The sequence below is a fragment of the Dermacentor variabilis genome, chromosome 3 (assembly GCF_050947875.1).
Source record: "Dermacentor variabilis isolate Ectoservices chromosome 3, ASM5094787v1, whole genome shotgun sequence".
NCBI classification, from domain to species: Eukaryota; Metazoa; Arthropoda; class Arachnida; order Ixodida; family Ixodidae; genus Dermacentor; species Dermacentor variabilis.
The window spans coordinates 233,016,116-233,038,963 of NC_134570.1; the positions used below are offsets into that span (position 1 = coordinate 233,016,116).

At 43.6% G+C, this 22,848-nt stretch overlaps 1 protein-coding gene across 6 annotated transcripts in view; it reads right to left on the reverse strand.

Annotated features, from left to right (window-relative positions):
- Positions 1 to 5,317: 5,317 nt before the first annotated feature.
- Positions 5,318 to 22,848, reverse strand: part of Wdr33 (WD repeat domain 33) — a 236,654-nt gene continuing 219,123 nt past the window's right edge. For all 6 annotated transcript variants that reach the window (XM_075686980.1, XM_075686982.1, XM_075686977.1 and 3 more), the window contains one exon: positions 5,318 to 7,638. In XM_075686980.1, coding sequence (XP_075543095.1) covers positions 7,270 to 7,638 — 369 coding nt within the window. In that variant the 3' untranslated portion in view covers positions 5,318 to 7,269. The remainder of the gene's footprint in view (positions 7,639 to 22,848) is intronic.

Genomic DNA, 22,848 nt, shown 5'->3' on the forward strand with positions numbered 1-22,848 from the left:
TCAGACTAATTTTGACTTGGGGTTCTTTAACATGCACCTAAAATTAAGTACACCAGCATTTTTGCATTTCATCCCCATAAGAATGCAGCCGCCGAAGCTAGGATCGCACCTGCAACCGTGAGCTCGGCAGCGTAATGCCATTGCCACTGGGCCACTGAGGCGAATCCACTCTTCTTTCCACTACTATCAACTCGCTGACAGAGTACGATCATGATGCCATTGCCATGGCAATCCAAGCACACCAGACAAGCTGCCTTTGTCTCTCTGCTTTACAGAGATGCCGGAAATGCTATTATGACCAGCGCCATCATGGCTAAATTTGAGAATAAGAAAGTTGTTTTATTAATTGGCGACCTGAACCTACCTGGAGTGGACTGGGAGTGCCTTGACGCCAGCAGTAACTCTTCCAAACATGTTAACACAGTTTCTTGACATTATCCTTATACATGACCTCTTGCAAGTAGTTCATGTACCAATGTGCATGCAGGGCAATTCCAGCTCAGTATCAGACATTGTGTTTCTTAACCACAATTTCTCTGAATATACCGTATAAGTAGGTCAAGGTCTCTCCGATCAAAAATTTGTGTTTCTTTTCCCCTTGTTCCGGTAACTAACCACAAAAATTAATCAGTTCATTATTTTAAAGACTATTCAAGAGGTAATGATGCATGCATAATTGAACATACGAAAACTTGCCTTACCAATTCGATGACACAGACGTCTGTGCTATCTAGGCGCAGTTTAAAGATATGCGTCTTTTTTGTTTGGATAAATTTATAACAACCAAACACAAAAAAAATTAACAAATACCTTGGGTAACTCTCAGCATTATTCAGAAGCGGAAAGCTGAACGATTAAAGAAACAACACAGATTGGCGAATTTGATAAATGATGTGCAGAACAGCCTCACCCAACACAGCGCAAGAGAGTATTAGTGCAGTGGACTAAACAGAACCTCAAGGAACCAGGCAAATTGGTTCTGTTTATCAGGAGTCACATTCACTGAGAGAAAAAGCTGAATACAATTGCATTAATACAAAACCAACCAACTATGAGGATGGTGTTCTGTTTAAGAGGCAGTTCCATTTAACTGATTTCCGTTCATCGAGATTTCACTGTACTTCAGAATTTCATTGCCAGACTTTATTACAAGCAACCCCAGTGAATTCTCGAAATGTATCAGCGAAAAAAGAAAACAATAGTATCACAAATCTCAGTTGACAGAACCAACATGACAGATCAGAGGGACATTGCTCAGCATTTTAATCAATATTTTCAAAGCATGTTTACTACTTCCGATTCAAACTGCGCATGTAACACGGCAGTCCTTCCATGTGCTGATGCACACTTCATTTCGTATCCTGGTGTGGTCTGCTGAACGTGAAAACCAAAACACAGTACTGTCCAGACGATATCCCAAACTTGTTTCCACGATCATATGCTCTATCTCCTGATAAATTGTTGCTTATTATTTTTGGTTCTTTGCTGACTTGCCAATTGCCCAATGACTGGAAGACAGCCCGATTTGTGTCCATATTTGAAAAGTGAGACCACCTAACAATAGGAAATTACTGTCCTATTTCACTAACTTCGTCATGTTGTAAAATTATCAAGCATATCATAGTTACTAGTATAACTAAATTCCTGGAAGAGCATTTTATATTGACTTAGTTTAAACGCGGGTTTAGGAAAGGATTCTCAAGCTTAACTCGACGCGTCACTTTGTTTCATTCTCTTGCATTAACCCTCGATAGCCATGGTAAGATAAAAAAATATGCCTTTCTGAGATTTCTGTGAAGCTTTTGTGAGAAGTTCCTCACAGTAAACTAATTTTCAAACTTACAATAATAGGCACCCAAGAAATTTTTGTTTGTTGGATTTCAGCCTACTTAACTAATCGCAAATAATATGTAGGTGCAGGAGGTCAGCTCTCGGATGTCACACCTGGTGCACAGCACAGGGCAGTAGTGCACTAGGCCCTTTGCCTTTCTATTGTATGCCTACAATTTATATTGTTGCTGTTGTTAACCCTGCTGTAGAAATTCAATTGTTAGCTGATGATTGTGTTTTGGTTAAAGAAATTATTTGCACTAACAATTACGACGACCTCAACACTAGTCTTGTCAACACTGTTGTTGGAGAGTCTGGGTAATACACATGAATGTAAACAACGGGGAATGTCACTAAACACGAAGAAATTTGTCTGCCTTCCAGCAACTCGCAAAAAAAATCCAATTTTATATACTTAATTATTAGGGTCTTTACCATTACAAGTTGCTACAAATATCTCGGTGTGAAACTGACTTCTGACCTATTTTGGAATCTTCATATTGATAATGTTTGCTCATCTGCCCTCCGCAAGCTGTGTGACCTGAAACAAACTTAAAACTGCTCCTATTAATGCTAAACTCCTCTTCTACACTGCTTTCCTGCGACCAAAACTAGAATATGCGTGCATTATATGGGACCCTTATACTAAACGTAACAATGACAGTCTTGAAATGTATTCAGAGAAATAACAGATTTTTCGCATCAGACTGCCACCCTCTAATATAAGTAAGAGAATAACCTGGGATGTGGCTGAGAAGATGAAGTAGATTGAGTAGACGCTACCGTCTATGGAAAACACTTTTGTAAATGCATCCACCCTGCTCTCTCTTCCCATAATAATATGTTTTTGTCAGTAACTGTTGCAATGGGATTTAAGGGGGACCTGGGTCTTGGAGACCAAAATATCACTAAAAATCAATTTTTCATTCGTTACTTTTCTAATCTACACATATCATGACACACATTCTGGAAAAAGAAAAGCTAGCTGAAAATGATGTGTCGTAGAGGGAAAAAAAAAAAACACTTTTTATCCTACAAAATGGTCAGTTTTGTCCATGAAAGTGCTGAAAATGACTCATTTTGCTGTTCACCATTCCGGATGGATGGATGGATGGATGTTATGAGCGTCCCCTTTGGAATGGGGCGGCGGGTTGCGCCATCTACCTAGGCTGAAAAAAAAAAAAAAAGAAAACACGATGAATTCCCCTAACCAACTTTTCCGATTCACTGTTGTGAACGTTGCCATACGTCTCCGTTTTTTTTCGTTTCCCTACTTTTCTTCCACCAATCTTCCAATCGCCTCTCTCTAATCTCTATTGCGGACATGATTACTTTTCCCCTGCTCTCGCTGAACCCAAGGGCTTCAAGGTGGCCAGTGGTGCCTAAATTGAGCGCTGGGCCGATACCTTCACATTCTAATGAAACTTTTCCCTAGCTTTACCATAGCAAGTACATGCTTCTTCTTCCTTCTTATATCTCACTTTATGATTGCGTGTTCTAAGGCATCCTGATCTCGCTGCGAACAGTAATGAGCTTCCCTTTGAGTTATCATAAATTTTCTTTCCTGATTTCCTTTTTTCCTCTTAAGCAATTACTCATGGCAGGTTTCTTTTCCATTCCTGCCACCAGTGAGATTATTTCAGCCTCTCTGACTTTCTGCTTGACATTCTTTGTTGTTGTGTTGCTCACCCTACGGGCCGCATACTTGCTGGTAAGCTTCCTAGTTCTTTTCCTCCACTGTGAATTAATGTTTTACAACAACACTTTCCCAGCCCTTTCCTTTCTTCCACATCCCTCAGTCGTTCTTCATAATCAATTTTACAGTGTCCAGCCCATATCGCCCTGAACAGCTTCATTTGTAGTCTTCGTGTGAGTACCCGATGTGAGGCGTCCCACTGATTTCTGGCTGTCATCGAGTCCTGATTGTACCCTTGATTTCAAGCAAACAACCACATTTCTAAAATTAAGTCCTGGAACAAAAATTCCAAAATCACGCATCAGAGCCACACCATATTGGACTTGTTTGAAAGACTATCTTTTCTGACTTGCTTTCTTCCAAAATGCTTGCTTTTCTGCCAAATATTCCGCATCCAGAAGAGCTTCGGTTTCTTGCTTTTCTAAAGTAATTATTTTTGGCCATCAATTTCCCAAGAGGCATAGTTATTCTCCTAATCATCCGGTTTTAATAACTTTTCTTGATTTAGGCTTCCAAGAAGTGCAGAAAGTCTATAATACCATAGTACTGCACCCAAGGAAATAAAAAATTAAACGAAATGAAACATTTTGACATTTATAGAAACAAAAAAAATGTCACATACCAAGTTAAAACTTTGCAATTTCATAAGGTTTGATAGAATAGAGGTAGAAACATGTAACAATGCTTATTGCATTCCTCGAGTATTCAGGAATATGTATCTTCACATAACTTTTAGCTTTCTTACAGCAAAACATTTTTCGCTAGTCATCCCAAAAGTTTGGAACAGAAAGAATTGTATAAAATATTTTGTTCATTATGTAGAGAAAATCTAGCTGCATATTTACAAGAGAAAAACTAGCTGCATATTTACAACTGGCACATTAAATTACCTGTAAATTTCATTCCCTTAGTAGAAATAGCAATAAAAGTTTTGCTTCAGGCCCAGGTCCCCCCCTTAAATACTTTTTGTGATGAGTTTGCTACTATAAGAGAAAAATGTAAAGCCTGTTCCACGTAGTGAAAGCTGTCAAAACAGTGAAGCTGGTGGTCGTTTTCTCAAGTTTGAACTCGTGTTTAGCGCGATTTTCATGAAAGTCTTTTGTCCCGTTGTCGTCGTTTTGCTAGATTCGAGCTTCGGTTCTGGATTATGCACACTCTTCAGTTGCATGAGGTCGTGATCAAACCGCAGACTATCACACACACGTTGCAGCTGTGGCCACACTCACGGTCGAGGAATTCTCGCTTGAACCGTGCATCGGCACCTACTGTGGGAGGAATCTCTCTGCATCGACGTCTCTGCTGGGCCCCCACTCTCGAAGTTGGGGGTTGCTTCCACAGGCACATGGCTCGCGCTTTCCATTCTCAACCTTCGGCGGTAGCAGCTTCCCCCAGCTAGCGCTTTGCTTGCACTTCTTGAAGCTCGCGATTTGCGTGACGTTGGCGCTGCCGCTCTCCACCGAGCTTCCCCTGCCGCTCGCGCCAAGCGGAATCCATCCATGGGGTGAAACAACTACTCCTACGCCCCTCCCCCGGTGCACACTCTGATTTGTCCGCTCCCATCCCAGCGGGGCTCTGGCTCTGGAGCCTGCCTTGCTGCATGACACCGGACGCCAGAGGCGAGAGGTCGACTTAGCGCTGTTAAAACAAATTGAAAGAAAACACCACTTTGGATGAAGCATCCTGAAGCATCCTTCAGGATGTCTGCATATCCAGTCATATTTACCACGAACACAGGCACATTTCATAGCGCTCGGAGGCCAAAGTTAGACTGAGCAGTTTAAAGATACACAGTGAAGAAAGAGCGCATTGTTATTTTTGCCACCTCAGAAACACAAACCTAAAGAATAAAAATAAATCACACATGTATTTGGGATGCGTGGCTCTTCCTTGAAGATGATCATTGTCCAGGGCACACTAATAAAGACTGGAGTGACACATCCCAAGCAAAGTCTCTACACCTTCACAACACTGCAACACATGACACTCAAACACAGTGCTTGCAGTAATCATGCGCACAAAGGAAAATTCAGCAATGACGGTTTACATTTCAGGGGAGCTTTGCTGCAGGTTGACATCCATCATGGTCAGACTCTAGTTGCTGGTCAAGACCATCCAAGTTTTCTTACTGGTTTCTTAAAGATGACGAGTGGTGTCAACATCCCTACACTGAAAGTGCACATCTAAGTGTCTTATTATGGTCTGACTTGTCCGTCAAAGAAAGCCTTTCTTCTCTTTTGAGGAGCATTAACCAAAGCAACTACTGGGGTCGCCAGCATTGTTACAACAAATTTTGTCTGTTAATGCGTATTCACAAAGCAACAAACTTCTTAAGCCATGAACACAACATAAGGAATAGCAAGACACAAAAGCGCAAGGTTTGCTCCACCTGGACAAAAGTGCTGTCACATCAACGACCTGCTACAGGCAATCTGTAATCCGCACCACACTTCGCCATCCTATACAATGCCGACACAGAAATTATGGACCAAGGCTCCATAAACTTAGAAACAACATAAAACCAGCAAGTAAAAAGCCATTTCTTTTTACTATCCCGGCTAAAGGGGACCAGATTAAAACCAAGCAGCATTCATGAGCAAGTTGTGGGCACATTTTTAACTTGCCAAGGAATGCACATGACCAGAGAACACTGAACCGAAGAGGTTCCATGGACCAAACTGATTTTGCTAAATGAATAAGGAAATTTACCGAAAACTAATTTGGTAATTAAATATATGCCATGTGAATTTCCCACACATGTAAATCCTGCAGGTAAATGACCATGCATACAAACAGTACTGATGCACTTTAATTAACACTTAAGTGATCAGTGTAAGCGATATTTTACCGGAACTCAAGGGAAAAAAGATTGCCTCATGGGCATGCAAAAGTGTACCTTTTGCTGTGTAAGATCACAGAATCTGAGCGGTTCCACTGCCTTTTGCAGAAGTTACCAATGCTGTAGCACAACCTTGCTACTTGATGCTTTCAAATGCAGCAGCAGTTACAGAAAGGGGTACAGATCATACTCAGAAAGGAAGTGCACAAATAGCCAACAACTGCTCATTGATACCAAACCATAATTACTGTCTTACAGAATTTAGTCTTTCTATGCAGCATATATTTTCCCCTTTAATTCTGCTTGGAATGAAATTTGTTGCCCACCATTTACTGTGTGCATAGTTATTCCAGTCTGTAGCGTTCACTTTGGCATCATAGTTATCTTTAATTGTTGAACTGCTGAGCCTTCGCCTGAAAACAGGTGCACATGTGCACAGGAAGATGAATTAGGACCCAGAATTATCTGTGAGTGAAGTTCACTTCTTTACCACAGTTCAAGATGTGAGTGCGAGCAGTGAAACACACAAAATGCCGCAGGGCCACCCAATGCTTCACCACAGAGCTCGGCATGCTCCACCGTACTAGGATTGTACAAGAGTCCTTGTACGCTCCAGAAGTTCAGTTCATATGAAACTGGTGACGTTGAAGATATGAGCAGGTGTGCAATAACACTCAATGAACTGGTTGTCCTAAGAGCACCTAAGGCCTTGCAGATGTTCATAACAACCCCTCCACCCCATTCCCGGCTACAAGTATCATACCAGAGCTGAAGCTTGTCTTTACGTCTTGTCTTCTGCACAATCCTTGAATGAGAAGAATCTGATGACACAAGACGTGAGCAGGCGCACTGGGACTCATCGTGGACTGATTGTGCAAAAAAAAGAAAGCACACACAAACCAACAGATCAGTGGCCCCTCACTCCTCCCCTTGGACCGCTCCTGCCGCCACGGAAACCCCCTCGGCCACGGAAGCCTCCCCTGCCGAAGCCGCGCCCGAAGCCGCCGCCCCTGGCGCCCCATCCTCCGCCCCTCTTGCTTGGTGGCTGTCCCTCGGATCCCCCCTCGTCAGCCCCCCAGGGCCGCTTGAGTCCCTCCTGCTGTTGCCCAGGCCCATCCCCTTGGTACCAATGGCTGCCGCCCCCGCCGCGCTTGTGCGGGCTGCCCCCGCCTCGCCAGAACTGCTGCTGTTGCTGTTGTGGCTGGAAGAAAGTGCCGGTGTCTGGAACCCCAGCACTGCCGTCTTGCTGCTGCTGCTGCTGTTGTTGGAACTGTTGCTGCACACACAAAGCCAGGGCACCATGACTGGACAACATTGTTACAAACCTGCCAACTTTTAAGGTGGGAAAAATGCTACAGCCAAAGCCCAAAGATACTAAATTTTCATTAGAAATACTAAAAAGTTGCTTTAATACTTGATATGTAGACTACTTATTCAAATAACACACAGCATTTGTTCTGTACGAGCACTGTAAATGGGCACACTCCTCTATAGTATACACAGCTTGAGCAATCTGCTTCACAAACGGAAATATTCCTAAAGTTTAGTAATGAAACATTCACAAAACATTGGCCGAAAATATGGTTGCAGTTATCCACAAGTTTACTAAAGTGGGAGGTGCTGCTGCAAAATAACTGAGCGGGTCTGAAAAAATCCAGCTCTGAAATATAGTCGGCGGCTGCATTTGTATTTTTTTAAAATATATTCTGCTTTATGGGCTCAAAGTAAATAAAAAGGTTACAAACCCATTAGTCTCCTTATGACAATAGTAAAATAAAGCTATAAAATCCATGCATTTCACAATAAAATCAGAAGTTGGCAGCTACGTTATATTACTAAGGTTAAAGTTTTGCACTATGTGCTTGAAGATCAATCCAGCACAAACAAGAGTTTACATCACAAGAATTCATCTGTACTGACAATGTGTTTCATTCTTGTAACCAATGTGTTTCATTCTTGTAACCTAGCCAAAGAAGAAGCAAGAAAGGTATTTCCGAAATCGAAGTGGGGGGCTGGGATGCACTGAAATAAACAGTGATGGCCACTTTGCTGGTCTAGTTACCTGTTCTGTTACAAATTTGGCGCAGTTGCATTTTAAGCAAAACTGTTTATGTGTCAATCCAACCAAAACTAAAGCTATAATTTTTCGTCCCAAAGGAAGCACCTCCCCTTTGTTACATGGCATAGCCTATAATAATGCTCAGATTGAAGTAGTAGAAAGCATGAAAATCCTAGGCAGGCATTTTTCTTCATCGCTGCTATGGAATGACCATGTAAACTTTGTAATGCAAAAACTGACTCAGATAACAGGTATAATAAGCCGAAACCGATACCTTCTTCCGACATCAGTTCAAGTACTATTATATAATGCCTTATTCGCCTCTCATATCAATTATTGTCACCTCGTATGGGGCACTACAACTTATACGAATTTAAACAAATTATTTTCATTACAGAAAAAGATAGTACACGTCCTCACAAATGTTCCGTACGATACACACACCGAGCATTTATTTGACAAGTTGAAAATTATCACAGTTCACGAAATTTATAGGCGTCAGCTGTTGCAGAAGTTTTATTAAATGAACAGGAAGAGCGATAATTCCTTGTTAAGTTATCATCTTTAGAAGAATGTGTCCCCTCACATTTCACAAGAAACACAGAACCCTGGAAATTGCACCGTTTTAGAACTAATTACAGCTCACAAATGCTAAAAAACAACTTACCAAGGCTTTTAAATGTTTACAACAAATCTGGAATTGATATATGTGCCCTTACCCTATCAGAATTTTCTCGACTTAATCAGCAGGACTAATATTCATGTTTATACGGTCAGCTATTTCAGGAGTGCAGATTAGTTGAGTGTACAGCTTCTTGTTTACACTTATATTTATGTGTATATGTGTGTGTATATGTGTATATATATGTATATATATATATATCTTTTTTCTTCCGTGATGTGTGAAACGTTGTGTAACTTCTCTACATGCAACTACTCACTTTTCATTTAGTGCTTCTCATGCATTTTTACTAAATTGTATTTTTGTATTGTCAAAAACATGCGGCAGCTCCGCGCTGCCCATGTCTTGTGATCATAGGGGGCAGGGTGTTTTTTCAAGCTGAACTTGCAGCTTTTTTTTCCCTGCCTCCCCCAATCTGTTGGAAATAAATACATATATTCAAAAGAACCGTGTGCTACTTGCCTGAGCCACACCGATTTTTCATGGACAATGTGCACCGACGTTACAGTTTCCCGTGATAAGCCAGTGAACATTGTACAGTGTGTCTACGGTGAAGAGGTGTCCTGTTCGGATGAGTACTTGTCATATTGAACTCTTACTACTGCAACATGACTCCCTAAAGTCTAATGCTGGCAAGGGCTTTCAAGATTGCCATGAGTGACCCTCAGCATGATGCAGACGTCGTGCATTCTTGTAAGCTTCACGGTTCCACCACAGCAAATCCAGTGTTCATGAAAATGGAAGTAACCTCTCATAACTACAATTTAGAGGACCACACGGCAAGTGCACTGATGCAAAATATAATGAAGTTGCAAGAAAGGAATAGCCAGCATCAGCAGCAACTATCTTGATTGTTTATTGCAAGCAAACTTTTGACAAATGAGGCAGACACCCATGAAGCTTGTCAGGCTAGAGGTCTATGAGTGGTCATACACAGGAAGTGCGCAGGGTAGCAGGAATGGCTTGATTTTTACGAATATGCCTATGACAGGAATTGCTGGTGAGAGGATAAAGACAAAGTTATGAACATGCGTCTGTACTCGGGAGCTAGCACAAAGATTTGTCATGAGCTTCAAGCTTATGAAACAGCTGAACACTCATGGAACAAGTGGAAACAAAGCTTTTTATTTTTATTCAGTGAGAACAAGCTTTAAAGATGGGATAAAGCTATGTCTTACAAGTACAACTTCGCGCCAGTTCTTGACTATTTCTTTGAGAAATGGAGACTGCTGCATTTAGATGACTCTGTCCTATCCCAAGCTTGATTGGTTGCGCTCATTATGCTGGGACTTCCGAAAGACATGCAGTATCATGTTCAGTTTCGAAAGACAAACAACACAGAAGAATTACCAGAGAATATAAAAGAGTTGTGTTATAATGTTGAGCAACCTGTGAGCAGTTATGATAATGTGAGATCACAAGATGAACTGGCCCCACCGAATAAACAAGTTGTATATCAAGAGGAGAGCAGGAAGGTAGTTACACCACACACCTCTGATTACAGTTCACCACGACCACAACACAAAATATTTCTTGTAGAGTGCACAAACTTAGTATACGTTCCAGTGCATGTAAATGGAAAAGAAGTCAGAACGTTGGTTGACAGTGGTACTTCCATCACCGTTGTGAATAAGAAACACATTCCAGACTTAACTCAGTGAAAGATTTTCCATTTAGTGTGTATGGATAAGACAGCAAAAAGCAAGTGCACACTCAGTGGGGCGATTCCACGAGAGATCAATACGGGTCAAAAAATTCATATTTTAGATTTCATTGAATATTTTATATTTTATGCGCATATCACTCGGTAGCACTAAAGTGAACGTGGTTCCTTTTTTAAATGAATATTTTAGGAGGAAAAAAATGACCAGATTCTTCAGTGTGGAGGTGCCTATTTTATGCCCAAGGCATTTTCACAAATTCACAACGATGTGAAATACAATATGTTACAGCTACAAGGAATACATTCTTGTGTGTAAAACGTAGACGTAAAGAAGGTTCAGCTAGCACTGTTTGAGCCTTCCGTGGAAAACGGAAGTGTTTTAGAAAAATTCCCTAATTTGGTACAATCTTCAAAAGTTGCTATATTTACGATTTTTTATCAACTAAACCAATCCATGCAGCCTCTTGAAATTCGCTGGACCGTGAGACCTTAACTTAGTCAATAATTGTGCTGAATATTCTTGCTGTATCGCAAATTACCATTTCTAGAATTCGCCTCAAATTTGAAGTTTTGAGTAAAATGAAGGCTATTTAAAAATCAAAATAAAAAAAACCCCATCGTAAATTTTCCTCAAAGTCTCGTAAACAACTGTTCACAGGCACGTGGAAAAGAATATTAAAAAACATGTTGCATTATTTTGTTTGTAATCACAATACAGCTGATACAAATGAGAGCTTTGCCAGAATGCAGCAAGGTTCTAAGAAAAGGGGACATTGGGATAAAAAGAGCGTGCATAAGGCTCTGACTTGCCTAAACTTCACCGTGATTGCAACGTAAAGGCAGTTTTGACATCATAATTAACACTTCTGCATAAAAGTGCGTTTAGTACACTGCATATTCGCTTGTATGGGAATAAAAAGCATCAACTATTACGTGGCTTATCTTATTTAACAGCAAGTGCCTGCACCTTGCAGCGTAGATGCAAGGTGCAAGATGCAAGTGCCTGCACCTTGTGTTAATGTAGGTTTGTATTTATTTGTGGGCTACAGAACTAACGGTTAACTCTGTATGAATGTACACAGGTAACAGAATGTACAGCGGGTAAATGCCTCTGTAAATGTCGTACTGATCATTACATGAACGTCATTATACAACCTAAGAGGCGGTGGTGGGAGTAGCGATGGTGTTGGTTATGACAGGGTTAGCTGGTAGATAGCGCCAGCGATTGCTTATTTTACCGCCTCTGAAGAAAAAGAAAAAAAGGAACTGTTAGATTACTATATAATGAAAAGTTCACAGTTCCTAAGGATCACCACTTGTCGGAAAGTTCAGTTTCTTAGAAAAGCTGGAAAGAAGCCCGACACTTCCTCTTTTAGATGCTTGGGTCTTTTGGGAAACATTACCTGTTTCGCGCACTCATAAGGAAATTGCCTTCTGTGCAAACCTCAAGTAGAGCATTTATTTCTTCATTGAAGTATTGGCAGGACCAGATGAACTCTCGGCCAAACTTGCTGGTATACAATGCATGGGATAGTTGTTGAAGCACCACTGACGAATGCTAAACGATGATAGCGTGCTGAGAACACGTCCTCAGTTTACGACACGCTGCAGTACTAGCAGCTATTTCCACATTTTTCTATGGGACCAACTGATCCAGAGGGCCAAATCACGCAGTTCTAATGAAGCGAATCCAATACGCAGTGGCACAGTTGCTTGCCTGTTGACTTACTGACCCGTCGGTGTAGACTTGTTGATGATCCGCATATGCCTCATTGAAGTGCTTTAACATGGAAGCAGGTAGAGGGCACAAGGAACTTCGAGCATAGCCGATGTATACGCTCAGAAAGGCGTGATCCTCTTCCAATTACCTGCAGCAGTGCGAGACACTAATACAACGCGATCGCAATTGCTGGCGTCCGGCTCGCTTAACCAAATGTGCCAAGACAGTATGCCTGGAACACGTGGCAAAGATTTCCACTGGTTCTTTTTGAGGCGGCGAAAATTCCCACTTCCTCCGCACCTGCATAGAGCAGTTTTACGTTTTTCAGCGTTGCGGTCATCTGCGCCACCATTTCAGAGGCTGACCTAATGACGGTAGTGCTGTCTGCTCTGAGATTATAGAGCGAGGCTTGGTGCTTTACTAAGCCACCAACGCCATCGCAAGCGTTTTTGCCATGTCCTGTGGCCGAAAAAAGCCACTTCGTTGACGCGTGCTCCTTCTGTGACAGCTCGTAAAGATGATACTTGTTTTTGAAATGGCTACTGGCGCCGTCAGACACGTATGTAACATGTTTGTTAAGCTGGAGTTCTTCTTTCATGCACTCACAGATTTTTTCCAGTGCAAAGCAAGCGTGCGCAACATCATGACATACGTCATCACTGATGACAGCAAAACACTGAGTGGATCCTCTACTCGTGACGACACACGTAAATAGCGAGACCTGTTTTTCGTGCCAATGGTATGATTGTACCTCGTTCGGTACAACAGCTGTCCAATTCTCTGCAAAGTCAAAGTGAAAGACACGGGATCCGTGCTGTTGATTCTGTTTGGCATCGTGTATTGCTGATGCTTGAATTCCCCTTATGTAATCATGGGTGATCCACTTGACAAGCCATACTCCAAGCTCCCGCAGAAAGGTAGTAGCCTGTGCTGTCTTTTTGACGAGGTCGCCATTTTGCCATACCGCATAGTTTACCTCCGTCTCTTCAGGGATTCCCAAAGTTGTAGTAGTTAAAGCTTCCTCATTTGCACAATAATCACAATCGCCCAGGAAACAATCAGTCGTGGGCGAGGTGCAAAGACATAGTTCTTTGAGGTGGGTAATTGTGTAGGCACCTTCAGTGAGCTCTTCTAGCGCGGAAACACACTGTGTGGCATTGGCACAATATATGCAAAGGCGCACTTGTTGTTGTGGAGCAAGAAGAACCCATTTCGGCCGGAGAGAATAAAACTTTGAGAGCCGAATAGGTGTATCTGGATTGACTTCCTTAAAGAGACGATATGTCTCCCGTACCCAGCGGGTCATGAACCTCTTGGCAGCATACTGTTTGTTCCCATCAATCGAAACAGATACTACATCCTTTTTGTTGGGACTCTGCCGAGAACATGCATATTCGTCTTTGGTATAATAGTCCACAGCGGTCTGGACGTCTGATGGGTTCAACTGTGATCTCTCAGGTGCGTCTGGTGCTGACCATATTCCACGTTTCTCACGCCAACATCGGGATTTGTATATCATGTAGGCTGACAAATTTGGAATGAGAGCTTGAACTTTTCGGCGCTCCAGTTGGCTTGGCAGCAGAGTCAACAAGCGCATTCGCTCTTGATACGAAGAGCACATGTCATAGGCTTTTTTAAAGTTTGTAAACCATTCGGTGCACACGCCGCATTTCGTACCTGAGGGGTCCAAATGGCGCTTGCGCTCTACGAAGTGAGATTTCGACATTGCAGTGCCACCAAGTTGAATTTGCTTTAGCACCACGCGAAAGTTCCTTAGTCGCGAATCCGACTTCTGCTGATGGATGTGAGGCAAAGTTTCAAGTGGATGTAGGCACTCCTTTCTACCTCCCAGTTCGTCTTCTTCCGGTAAGAATTCACCAGCTGTTCCAGCAGGGGAAGCATCGGAAAAATAGAGCATTTCTTTTAGTCGCCGGAAGCAATTTTGGCATAACTGGTCGTCATCCTGTGCATGGCGGGCAGCTCGTGGCAAGAGTTTCTGCAGTGCAGCTACACCAATGTCTCCAACCTTGCGGAAATTTCTTTGAAGTGGTATTTTTTTTTTGTGCACCTTCAAGTAATCTGCACAAAAGACCCTATCACCGCTGTAACAGTGAGCCATCGCACCTCTACTCACACTGCAAAACTACTGCAAACACTGTTAGCGCTTGTCTATGATAAATGACGACTGTGGGATGTGCACAGAACCCTCAGCACAAAACTGGCCTGTCGTCTGTTTCGAGGTCGTTCACGCCTGATACAAGCAGACGTAAAAATAAGAGCTCCTACCTGAACGAAGTGGAGGCGAAAATTAAGGTGTACTAGATTGATTCCGTAGCTAATCCAAATTCCTTTTTTGATAATATGTAACATAACTGTGCCATCACCTATAGGTGGTGTTTAAGGGATGGTACCTACGACATATTACTGGCTCCCCGATTGCTTCCGGCGGTTGCAATCAGCAAGAGCCCGACGTTCGAGATTAGCTTGTGTTACCCAAAGAGCGCCATCGCTGGGGCAATAATTTGGACGCCAACTATACCTGAAAAACCATAAACTAAACCATTGCTTCCGAAACAGGGAACACGGTGCATAATATCGGAGTTGTCGAGCAGAAGGCAGCTCTTGAGTAGACGGCAGACGGCAGAGCATCCGAAACAACGGGAGTGTTCATAGCTTATTCTGGTTAAGGCGGCGGCCGCACTGCCAAAAAATTTCAATGTATTTACTTCACTTAATCCTTCTGCCACCGCCTCCCGTGGATTCACTACCTATTCTGCTACACTCTACCAACACGATCAAAAGAGACAATTTTTACAGCCGCCGCATCTGAAAGCATGAACTAAGTATAGGCGCCAATGATGGCCGAGAAGAAGCACAACTCCACGAATTTATGTCGAAACTTCAGACATCTTAGAACGGCGTAGTTGAAAAAATAATTCTAGTTTACCAAAACTGCCTTTACGTCGCAATCACGGTCAAGCTTAGGCAAGTCAGAGCCTTAGGCACGCTCTTTTTACCCCGATGTCCCTTTTTCTTAGCACCTTGCTGCATTCTGGCAAAGCTCTCATTTCTACCACCTGTATTGTGATTACCAACAAAATAATGCAACATGTTTATCAGTATTCTTTTCCACGTGCCTGTGAACAGTTGTTTACGAGACTTTGAGAAAAATTTGCGATGGGTTTTTTTTTATTTTGATTTTTAAATAGCGTTCATTTTTGTCAAAACTTCAAATTTGAGGCGAATTCTAGAAATGGTAATTTGCGATACAGCAAGAATATTCAGCACAATTATTGACTAAGTTAAGGTCTCACGGTCCAGCGAATTTCAAGAGGCTACATGGATTGGTTTAGTTGATAAAAAATCGTAAATATAGCAACTTTTGAAGATTGTACCAAATTAGGGAATTTTTCTAAAACACTTCCGTTTTCCACGGAAGGCTCAAACAGTGCTAGCTGACCCTTCTTTACGTCTACGTTTTACACACAAGAATGTATTCCTTGTAGCTGTAACATATTGTATTTCACATCGTTGTGAATTTGTGAAAATGCCTTGGGCATAAAATAGGCACCTCCACACTGAAGAATCTGGTCATTCTTTTCCTCCTAAAATATTCATTTAAAAAAGGAACCACGTTCACTTTAGTGCTACCGAGTGATATGCGCATAAAATATAAAATATTCAATGAAACCTAAAATATGAATTTTTTGACCCGTGTTGATCTCTCGTGGTATGTCAGTGGGCATGTCAGAACGAGAGTATCAAAACCAGAGCATTAGTCCTCGATAGAGTAACATATCAAATGATTTTGTCACACCCAGTAATGCAGGAGCTCCGTCTAAATCTTTACTAGGATGGCCAAGTTACTACTCAAGATGATCGTCAGTTATCATCGTTCTCCCTATTTAGTGAAAGCCTGCGGAAGTCCGCTACTGCAGATGACGTCGCCAAGATGTACCCGGAGCTCCTTTGTGTAGGAGTTATCCTAAGGCTACATCCAAGTTTAAAGTGCTGTTCAAGCTTTGAGATACAACAGTTGTGAAACGCTAGCCATACAACATGTTCCAAGATAAGAAGATATGGCTCAAGGAAGAACTGCAGAAGATGCTCGACGCTGGTGTTATCCGACTGTCCACGTCTACCTTTGCATCACCCATCACTATAGCACCGAAAGAAGATGGAACGTATTGACTTTACACCAAACACCATCAAATTAAAAACAAAAAACAAATTGACCTGTTCCCTTTCCCGATGCCACATCATCAATGAAATTATCAATTAAACTGGTGGTTGCAGTGTCTTCTCTCGCTTGGATCATTGCAAGGGCTTTTGGCAAGTGCCTTTGGTAGAGAAGACCAAAAAGCTTTCAGCATTTGTCACACCTTTTGACATATATGAATATAATAGAGTGCCTCTGGTTGGAAGAATTTGCCAGCTTGGTTTCAAAAGATGACGAATAATGTTTTGAAGCCCCATCTTGAACGTTTTTGCAACGTCTACGCTGATAACATTATAGTTTACTTGAGGTCAGAAAAAGAGCACTCTGAGCACTTGGCCACAATTCTGCAATCGCTTAGTGATGCAGATCTGAAGATAAATGAAAGAAAAAGTTAATTCTTCAAGCCTCGGGCAGTATTTCTTGGAAGGGTGTTTGATGGCGTCACCAAGAGCGCCAAACAAGAGTCGGCGCAACAAATCTCGTACCTTACGAAGCCAGATGATCTGCATTCACTCAGCGTTTTTCTTGGACTTGCTGGCCTACCAGGAACTCGTACATTGTATATTGTCATGTGGTAGTGACAGTTAAGAAGGCAGCAAAACTGTGATTAACGAAATGAGCGTTTTATTGGGCGAACTTGTGCCCTCAAAAACAGGCTACACTCAAAGAACAACGGTAGCGGCGAACACACTCAGCGATCGTCGAAAATCTGATCAGCGGGTCAAGCGCGTCGGCTTTTATAGATCAGTCATCGAATGTTCCAGAGTAATCGCTGGGGCCTGCATGCCTTCCACAAAGTTCTACGCCATTCGCGTTGTGCATACATGCAATCAGATTACACAAAGTTCGGCGACAACAGACAGCGGATGGAACCATCAATAACATTCCAGAAACTTCCGACACATGCAAGCGCGTCCTGCGCTGTGTGATAACATTTGTTAGGCGGTGAAACGTGTCGCCAAGAAAGACAAGTACACGTGTCAATATTGTCTGATCCAGTGCTTACGTTACCTGACTTCAGCCTGCCCTGTGAGATGAATCCTGACGCATCTAGCCAATGCACTGGGGCAGTCTTAAACCAAACAGACACACAATCTTCCCCGAGTCAGCAGCTACGAGTGACAATTTACTATTCCTACACCTTCAACCTTCATCAAGTTAATTATACTATGACCGAGAAAGAGGCCCTGGGTGTTTTAATGGCAGTGCGCTATTTTCGGTCATATATCGATGGGAGAAAGTTTAAATTATATAGAGATCATCAAGCCTTGACTTACTTCCTGAACATGTCGGAACTAAGAGGGAAGCTTGCTTATTGGATAAATGACCTGCAACAATATGACTTCAAAATCTTTCATCGTTCAGGCAGCCATCTGACAGACGCCAATGCATTGTCTCAATAGGCAATTGAGCTTCCACATGAGATGATTCATATGACCAAGCTGTGGGAAGGATGTGACAACCTGTGTCTTGAAAACAGAAAGTTCATGGTACCCGAGACTCTCGTTTCAAAAATATTCCACCTGTACCACGACACTCCAGAGTCTGGTGGCCGCGATGGTTTCTGGCGCACATACAATAAGGTTTTTCAGAAGCTTAGATGAAAACACATGATAACAGACATTGAAAACAATGTAAGGTCATGCCATTTGTGCCAGTTAAACAAAGCCAAGTACCAGCCACAACCAGACGAGCTTGTGTTGCCTGAACACTCGGACAAATCTCCGCCGTTTCCCGCAGGGAAATGGAATGGCGAAGAGGTTGATATGTGATTTGAAACAATTCGTGTCGATGTATCCAACTTTTAATGGCCGCTGGAAATGTTGCCCAGAAGCGGCTGTGGCTCATCATAACAGGACTCGTACAAGCAGTCTTGGACGCAGTCCGTATTTTGCTGCCTATGGCGAGGTTCCAAAGCTAACCGCAGACAAAGAGCTTGGAACAGCAGACAGGCTAATGCTAACTGAGCATTGCAAAACTTCTGAGGAGTGATACGGATACAGAAAAGCCATGAAGTTTTCATTTTGACAAGCGGCGCCAAAGCCATACACCAGATTTTGGACTACAAGACCTTGTGCTCATTCGAAAAGGACTACCGGCCAGTGAAGCGAAGATTCTTGGACCTTTTGAAGTAGTGAAGTTATCGGTGCAACAAGGGGCACTCAGGACTGTGGAGTACACAAATAATGGATAGCTGCAGTTTGCGGCCATAAGCAACATTCTTTGTTATCATCCAAGAGGAGTGATGCAGAAAATGTGGGAAGTGTAACCTAGCTGAAGATAAAGAAGCAAGAAAGGTGCTACCGAAGACGAAGAAGGGGGGGGCTGGGATGAACTGAAACCAACAGTGATGGCTGCCTTGTCGGTCTAGTTACCTTTTCTGTTACAATTCTTTTTTTTTTTCCTAAGTATATGCGGCAATGTAACTCTTTAGACAGATGTATTGTTGATCAAACCAGAACTGAAACATTAGCAGAACACATTTAAATTAGCACATATCAATTTGGTAGGGGTGTCTGAATACTCGAATATCACTGAATCGAATCGAATAGCAAATGTTCAAATAACTCAATTCATGAATCAAGTATCTACTATTATTTTTTTTTTAAATTTTCGATACATTTGGTGTAGAGACCTGCGCAGTGCCATATGTTGCGAGCATCGCGAAGCCCCTTGTGCTCGATGCTGGCCAAGTGAGGATTTCACTTCGCAGTAGGAGCGTCTAGCACAACGTGGACAGGCTGCCCTAGTTGGTACGGTAGTGGACTTTGTCAGTGCAAGAGCTCCTTGATGTCAGCCTCATGCGGGGATCACAGACACATGCCCAAACGCTGCAATTCGCAGAAAGGCACTGCGTCGGTCAAGGCCCCCTTCTGTCACTACAAGGTTCGTCCGGGTCGACGGGACCAATCCAAGTGATAACGTGACACAGACAGAAGAAATGGAAACAAAAGCAGTCTGCACAGTGGAACCCCGATTACACGACTTTCTCACCACCGCGAAAAGCGTCGTAAAATCTGAATATAAATTATGCCTATAAAATACTACTTATTTCGTGCGACGGATTTACAAGAAACTTCAATGTAAACTACTAACATACTCTGCAGGGCTTGGAAACCCAAATTACCAAAAAAGTAAATACGATAAGAATTAATGCTGCAGTACAGGTACCAATCATGCTTTATTCAAACGAACCTTTACGGAACTCCACTGCCATGATTCCTGCCAGCCGGCGCAAACTTTAAAAAAAGTCGGTAAGTTTCTTTTGGACCTTGTTTGATCCGTGAACCAAGAGCTTTCGCTCGAGTTGGGCAACGTCTAAAAGGAGGTCCTCTGCGGCATCGCGTGAACAGATGAAGTTCTGGATGCCATCTATGTGCCGTAGCACCTCAGCGAACAGGTAGGCACAGGCACGGCATCTGTGGCGTTGTCGTTGTCCTCGTCCGATGTCGCAGCGGTGTCGGCACTAGGCAAAGCCTCCTCGAGCGACACCTCGCCGCAGATCGCAATGTTGTCGTCGGCCTCCATGCACTCAGCGAAGGTCGTGGTGAGGTTTAAACCCTCGAAATCATCGGCGGCGAAGCCTACATCAGCCTCGAGCGGCATCGAGGTTGTTGCGTCCCCAGCAGAGGAGGCAGTCTCTAGCTTAAAGCCACAGTGCTTGAACAAGTTAGTGATTGTGCTTCGCGGCAGTGCATTCCACGAACTGGCAATAAAATGCATGGCGTCGAGCAAAGTGATATTTTTTTCCGACTCGCTGTGCTCCATAGCCGCCAGCCGATGCTGCACTAACCGCTTCCGGTACACTTGCTTGATGCACTTAATGATGCCAGCATCCAGCGGCTGCAGCCGGCTTGTGCAGTTGGGCGGAAAGAAAATATAAGCTTTCTGTTCCTCAGGCTGGATGTATCGGGTGGGTGGCACGGTGTGTTGTCCACGAAAAGCAATATTTTCCTCGCCTTAGCACCCATTTTGTTATCCAGCTGCTGCAAAAAGTTGCTGAAGAGCGAAGACGTCATCCACCCCTTTTTGTTGAAGTTGTAGCTGCATGGCAGCGTCGTCAAGTTCTTAAAGCACCGTGGCTTTGCAAACTTTCCAACAACGAGCACGGGCAGCCTCTCGAAACCATCCTCGTTAGCACAGAATAGTGCCATCACACGCTCTTCGCTATGCTTGCCACCATGACAGCTGTCACCCTTAAACGCAAGGGTTTGCTCGGGCTGCATATGGCAAAAAATACTGCTCTCATCGGCATTGAAAATGTCGCAGTGCTTGTATGCAGCAATCATCTTCGGCAGCGACTCCATCCATTCGTTCACCGTCAAAATGTCCACGGATGTGCTCTCTCCGCAGGAGCGGCAGTACACAATGTTGTTTGGTTTTCTAAAGTGATCCAGCCACCCGTTCGATGCCTGAAAGCCGTCGATGCCCAGACGCAATGCCACAAGGTCTGCCTTTTCTTTTAGAATGGTGCCGTCAACGTTGATTGCAGAGCTCCGTGCTTGATGCAGCCCCTTGACGATAACTTTTTCTAACTTCTCATGCTGTCCTTCTTTTGCCGCTTTCCGCTTGAGCCCAATCTTGTTGGCATTCTGCAATATCACTGCTTTGTTTGCCAGGATCGTCGCAAGCGAAGATTTGGGTATTTTAAGGTCCCGGGCAATGCTGGCTTTTGTGGCTCCATGCTGCTTTTCCGCTTCCTCGATAATATTCAGCTTATCGCCAAGCGACAGAACTGTCTGCTTTCGGGAGATCATGCGTCATGTTGCTCTACGCGACTCAAAACCGCTGAACGCGGGTTGGTAGGATTATGACGAAGAATGCATGAGATAAACCTAGGCTCTCCGCGCTACCTTGTCGGCGATCTGCTGCTGGGAAACTGGAAGGAGAGAAAACGCGACGAGAAGTGATGCTGCTGTGAAGAGAGGGAGAAAGCGATTGTGGAGAAGAAAAGGCGCTATTTCAGCATAGCGAGCGTCATGGGCGGCTGCTTGTGGGGGAGAGAGAAATGAACGATGAAACGAGGCACGGAAGAAAGCTGCGCTGGAGTGAACCGGGCGAGCGGTGTCAAGCGCTCTGCATGCAGAGACGGAGCGAAGAGGGACCCGCGGCATTTCTCTTTCGTCCGCTGTTCCGTCCCGCGCTTCGCGAGGGTCATCGTATAACGTGGGTCAGGCGTAAAATTGCGTTGAATAACCGCGGTTTTTATTGCACTGCTTGTATGGGGACTTTGCCGGGACTGCGCTAATCTGTCATAAAACCCGGGTCATCGCAAAACCGGGAGACATATAACCGGGGTTCCACTGTATTTCACGAAGTGCAAAAGCATGTGTGAAGATCGGACCGATTAGCTGCTGATAGACTCAGAGATCACATTAGATACGTGGCGACAAACTTCACGCCGTTTCAACAACCCACATGCGTGATCTCAGAACTAATCACTGATAAGCCGTCCGTACAGACATATTATCGGCAAGCATTCCACAACTGCTTGTGGCCTGTTACCACATTGGCCATCAACAAATTTTGGTCACAGCCACACTACCCAGGTTATTAGGCCTAATCGGTGCTGCTTCATCGGACATTGGTGACTAAAGTTATGGTTTGGTGTCGAATCGACGCGGATCTGTTTGCAGCAGCCACATGACACTCGGAAAGGCAACAAACCGCTTCAACCCCTCCGACCGCCATGAGCATCATGGCATGACGCAGGCCACGTGGCGAAGCCGGATTGCAGGAGACGGGAGCTATGCGGGAAAACAACATATCAGGGGATGCGGGAGAGTCGCACATCCCCACAAGTGAGAGTTCGCATGAGACACTGTTCCCCATTGCTGCTCTAGAATCTGAAGCAAAAATTACATTTGAGCAAGTAGCAGTAGCCTTGAAAGAGGATGCCACACTCAGATGACACAGAGGGATTCATCTAAGATCACATTCTTCACGGCCGTCTCTCAAAGCTGAGGACTGTCGTATAAGGTACAAGGCTCCCAAGCTCGGACCCTGATCAACGCCTTTGTGATCTGGTAAAGAAAACAGACCTGGAGCCAAGCAGACTGCTGGTTCAGCAAAGAAGCAACAAGAAGGTATCATGGCTATATGATCACCTCCGACACCTGACATTGAATATGGCACACGACCAC